This window comes from Thalia democratica, chromosome 5 (genome assembly GCF_965202585.1).
Source record: "Thalia democratica chromosome 5, ktThaDemo2.hap1.1, whole genome shotgun sequence".
Taxonomy (NCBI): domain Eukaryota; kingdom Metazoa; phylum Chordata; class Thaliacea; order Salpida; family Salpidae; genus Thalia; species Thalia democratica.
Genome location: NC_139169.1, coordinates 24,837,514 through 24,843,093, shown reverse-complemented (window position 1 = coordinate 24,843,093; position 5,580 = coordinate 24,837,514). Strand labels below are relative to the sequence as shown.

Below are 5,580 nucleotides of genomic sequence, written 5' to 3'. Positions count from 1 at the left end.
ATTTAATAACTTTTTTTGTCTGCCATTAAACAGCAATATTATAAAACATTTGTAAGTGAAGTTTTTTTAAGTTGAGACAAAACGCAATACTATAACTCATTCTCACTGATAAACAGATACAAAACGGTAAGTAAACTTACTTTTTTTAACTACGTTATTACTTATCAAAAAAGCTTGTACTTTTTTATTAGCACCATACATAAAACAACCGCCATAAAAAGTTTGAATACATAATGTTTTATTTATAACACTTTATACACTAAAAATGTTGAAACTCTTATTTTAGAGATGTTTTGAAACTTGATAATAAATTTGAAGCTTATTTGTTATTGATAATATGCATGAATATTAACAAGACTTAAAAACTTTATATAAAAACTTAAAAACTTTTTACTACATAACATTAAACAGAAGAAAGAATTATCTAAACAATTAAACGTCATATCCGACAAGGCTGCCCCTTCCAATGACCTCACCAACAAAGAACCAGCAGCAAACTTCAGTGAAGACCATGGCGTTCAAAAGCGCTTGTTTCACTGGAAGCTGTGTGAACTGCATTGAAGTCACGTTTGAAATTCCTGTGTTAAAATGATTTGTTTATAAATAAGTGTATTTTATTTATTTTCTTTTTTGTTGATTTGAAGTTACATTGCTTATTCCTGTTTAAAATTTAGTTGTTTACAAAAAACTGTATTTTAATGTGCATGGTAATTATCGATTAGTAGATTATTTATTTTTTAATTATTTTACTTTTTCTTATATGAAACTGATATAATTAGAAATGATTATAGAAATGGTATTTTTTAATATACTTAATAACCAGTGAAATTAAACAAACAATTTTATTACAAAGTAAACCATAACTTTTATTGAATCAAATTACTGATTCCTGTAACAATTAAACCATTAAAGTTTTTCTAAACTATAAATTAATTTGTTAGAAAAAAGCAACTAAAATGATATAAAATTGAAAGTTTTTAAACTTTTATTGATACAAGCTCTAATTCAACTTTTTTAAATATTAAATACTCGTTGACATCATTAAATAATCAGATGATAAAAGTTGAAAAGTTTTAAACACAGTTATGAATTTATACTATAAAAACAATCAATTTTTACTTTCTTTTTACTTTTTTTCAAAGAGTATTAATAATATTAGCTAAATTTCAGTGGAGATAAAAGTCAAGTTCAGTATAGCAGAGTTTTTTACTCATAATAGTTTTTATTAGATTATTAATAAGAACTTTTTTAAATACATTTTAAAATTTAAAAGATCAATAAGAATGTTTGTAATTTAAATTTTTGTAACTTCTTATTGGTATATCTTAAAGAGCCAAGCCTAAATAACCTAAGTATAAGCTTTGTGTAAGAAAAATTTAGTAAGATTTTAATACGTCTAGTTTTAACTTTTTAAGCTAATCACGAACTAATTTAACAATCTAGGAAACAAAATATTAATAGAGATTTTTCAAAGTAATAAATACTCTCAATACAAACTAATAACAATAAAACTTTTTTGTAAGGGATAAATACAAAAATACAAGTAAATTAAATTATTAAAATAAAAAGTAAATTATTAAGAAAACAACGCTATTGGTGGGTAGATATTTTTTACAAGTTGCACTTACTTTAAACTTAGCAAGCATGTAATTCTACCATTAATAGATTTGTATATAAGAATAGGAGACGTAATATTAAACATTCATAATGATCGAAAGAAATAATTAAAATTTAAAAAATCAAAACAATTTTCTAGGATTTGCTCTTGAACTTTCTTAGTTTAAACTTAACTCAAGAAAAAAAAAAAATTGTAGTATTTAACTTAGTTTTGAGTAAAAGTGCTATATTTTTTACTGCTGGTCTTAAATGTTTATCTTTTACTTAAGATTATTAAGATATATTTTTTTCTTGTAATGGTAGAATAATATAATGAAGTATGACTTAAAAATTCAAGACAAAATGAACAAAGATAGAATTTTAGTGAATTGTTTTTAATTCAAAGAAAATTGTCAATGAAAAGTTTCTACTGCTTCTATTTTATCTAAAACTTTACAGTAAAACTTTTATGAAAAGTATATTATTTTATTTAAATTAAAAAAATATTTATTTATTTTAATATCTTATAAAGTATTTTAGTATAAATAACTTGAGAGTATGCCAACCTTTAGTGAAAAGAATAGCAAACTTAAATTTATAAACAAAAAAATCTATAAATACAAAACTTTTATATGTTTAAAAATAAAGCAAACAAAATGTTCAAACTAGTGTAGCTGAGTAACATTTATGATAACTCAATAACTTAAGAGATATTCTAATTCAATAATTTTGTAAAAATTTAGCAAATAAATACCTTTAGTAAGAAGAGGGATGGCCTGTCCAACTTCAACAGGGGTGGGTGGGCGAAGTTCTACTTTTGCGTAATACATGAACTTGCTCAATTGAGGTTTTGCTGCCTCCATCAATACTGGAACCTGTGCTGAAAGTTTTGCCACCAACTTGCTCATATTGATTTTATTTAAAGTCTGAGAAAATATATTTTATTGCAAAACTAAGTTAGGCTAAAAACATGTTTTTTGTTGACTACTACAAGCAGATATTTATGCACACATTTTGGTTTTAGAAAATAGAACATACAAATAATAAATTTTATAATATTTAGAAAAACATTCTAGCAAGTGTTTGATAATTATACATTAATAACACTTTTTAAAATATAAAAATGTTTACTATTATGGTATATTGCAGCAAAATTATTTTGATAAAAACAGTACTTTATGAATTAGTTTATAAGTAAACTAATGTTTATTGCAAGTTGTTTCTAATTTGTACACTTATATTTTTGCTATCAGACACTTCTAATAGTCGAATAAAATTCATAACAACTTTGAGATTTATAGGATCAAAGTCAGTGAGTTCAATAGTTATCAAGGTTTTTTTAAAACAAAAATGCAAAAATAAACCTTGTTCACTAAAAATATTTTTTTAATTTTATAAATATTGTTCTTCAAATTTTTACAGTCATAAAATATAGTTCAAATATTACTAATATTTATGTAACTCATATCAAGGAATTTTCATAATATGAAAAAATCATACATCTTTCTTTTATTTGAAATTTATATTTTTAAACTTCCAACACCAGAAACAATGTTATGTTTTTTAAGAAATATTTCCTGAAGTATTGACATCTCTACCTCAAGAAAAAAGTAATTATAATATTTTATTTCTAAATAATTAAGAGCGTAGAGGGGCTCTTTTTTACTTTTGATTTTAGCTAGCAGTTGCATTTTACCCTGGAAACTAAATTAGTTTCTTAGATATGATGGTAAAAAGTCGGAAAGCTCTAAAGGTTCCTTATGGAAGGACTAAATTAAATAGAAGAAAAAACTGTCTAGACCTAAAGTCTTCAAGCAACCTTTCTGAAACCTCACCATTTAATTTAAACTAAATAATAAATATTTCTATAGTAGGATTTTTTTTGAGCAAATATTTTTTCAATAAAAATATACTTTTGTTTTTATTTTGGTCATAAAGGTCTTTTTTTTTTTTAATTCTTACAGAGGGAATTTTTCTATTAATGCGAGGAACCTTTCCTAATGTATAAAATTAACAAAATATGAAGATAAAAACAAAATTTTAGCAAATTTTTGAAAATTCTGAGAAAATTGGCAATGTTTTTTTTTTCTTTGTTTGTATGTGTCAAAAACGTTTTACACAACTAAAAATATCTCAAAAGTTTTTTTTTTTTGTGAAAAGTATCTTATAGTAAACATTTACAGCTTTCATACAAGGTCTAAAGTTATTTTTGTTTTCTGTTGCTCTTTTCTCCCTATCCCCTTTTTGCAAAAACCAACATATCTTAATAGTTGACCCCGGTTAGTTCACACCTGGATTACCATTCTTTATGACAAAAAAAAACAGCTAAAGTAACCAACAACTAGCCTTAGTTGTATAATTAGGCTTTTGTGAGAAATGAATTTTTTGGTTTTCATCATTAACTCCAGAATATCTAGTGTAAGTTTTAAATTATAGCCTTGTGACCCACAATGTTTCCTAAACTTTTCCACTGTATCTAGTTAAAGTTTCAAAATTACCATTAAAAACACCTAAGACTTATTTTTGTTAAAAAAAGGCCAACCACGCCATTTTTTTTCTCAAGATGTAAAAAATCCGCAGAAAAATGCAAAAAAATAAGAGCAACACCGTCCATCATGAACTCCAGAAAATCTGGTGTAAGTTTCAAATTATGACCTCCTTTATAATTCATGACCCCAAAAGGGGCCACTTACTCTTACTACAAGCTTACTAGGCAAATCAAATTGTTTCAATTTTTCTCATCCGTCAGGCAATCGCACCACAAAACAGCTACTGGACCGCACCGCTACGGTGAAGCCAGCGCCGTGGTGCGGGTTACCCCCTTTTTGTTTCGTGTGGCGGGGGTTCACCGGGTTTCCCCGGTCATATAGGCCACATTGTCTTTTAAAGAATTATTTTTTTTAAAATCTGAAAAAAATAACGATTTGGCAAATCGTATGGAAAATTACATCAAATTTTTTTTTAATTGTCTCATAGGAGGTCACTACGTTTCGGCGCTTAGTGAAAATTCAAATCACAAGAAAATGACAAATTCAGAAAAGGTGAATAACTTGCAATATATTTTTAAACGTACAGTTAGACTTTATAAATTATTTACATACAAATTAAATTCTTTAGGTTGCATTTGCAGTTAATTAGCTTGAGCATTTAAAAGGCTTCAAGCTATACGGTATTTAGGGCATAAAAATTATGGTTAAATATTACAATAAATAAACAAATAACGTACTTTTTATATTAACGTTAAAACAACATTTTTTTCTATTACTTTTGTATTTTTCTATTCTCTTTTTTTTTTTTTTTGTTTACATTTGTTTTCAGTTTTTTTTTTTTTTGCTTTTATTTTTTGCTTTTTTTATTTTTTTTTTGTTTGCGTTTTTTTTTTCTTTTTTATTTTTGCTTTGTTTTTATTGCTTTTTGTTTGTTATTTTCTTTTATATTGCTTTTTTTTCTTTTTATTAATATCATTTGCTTTTTTAGTTTTTTAATGTTGTTTTATTATAATGGGTTTGATATGTCTTAGTCGATCATCTACTAAAGCACCAATATCATCCACCATACTAAGCCTCCTATAGCTAGATTACAGGTAGTAACAACATTACCCGGCAGTATAGTATACGTAATTAGTTCATTTATTATCTTAAATTTAGTTATGTAGTATTTTTATGCCCTTTAATCTTAGATTAAAAATATGTAACCTAAAGAATTTAAATTGTAAGAAGTAATTTTTTTTATTAAATTAGATCGTTAATATAACAGTAACTTTTTATATTTTTCTATATATCATTCATGCAATTTTGTCATTTTAAGTGGTTTTACAACTCATTATGCTACGAAACGTCTTAACCAACTTAAATCTAATCATATCAAGAAAAAAATAATTTAACTTCTTTGTATTTAAGTTTTGAAATTATAAATGAATTAGAATTTTAGAATTTAAATTTATGAAACCACAAATATATAACGAAAAATATAAAAGAAAACGTA

At 25.0% G+C, this 5,580-nt stretch overlaps 1 protein-coding gene across 1 annotated transcript; it reads right to left on the bottom strand.

The window, feature by feature from the left end:
• Positions 1-417: 417 nt before the first annotated feature.
• Positions 418-2,518, bottom strand: LOC145837011 (ATP synthase F(0) complex subunit g, mitochondrial-like). The gene is made up of 2 exons (XM_082944777.1): positions 2,351-2,518; positions 418-578 (listed from the first exon to the last, which is right to left on the bottom strand). Exons 1-2 carry the CDS (start codon positions 2,502-2,504, stop codon positions 433-435), a joined length of 300 nt encoding a protein of 99 aa, XP_082800903.1. The 5' UTR covers positions 2,505-2,518; the 3' UTR covers positions 418-432.
• Positions 2,519-5,580: the final 3,062 nt, after the last annotated feature.

What these genes read in the sequence shown, in the direction of transcription:
- LOC145837011 (XM_082944777.1), bottom strand. Translation starts at nt 2,504, where the DNA reads ATGAGCAAGTTGGTGGCAAAACTTTCAGCACAGGTTCCAGTATTGATG. An exon ending in CATCCCTCTTCTTACTAAAG is followed by an intron (nt 579 to 2,350) that starts GTATTTATTTGC and finishes ATTTTAACACAG; the next exon opens with GAATTTCAAACGTGACTTCA.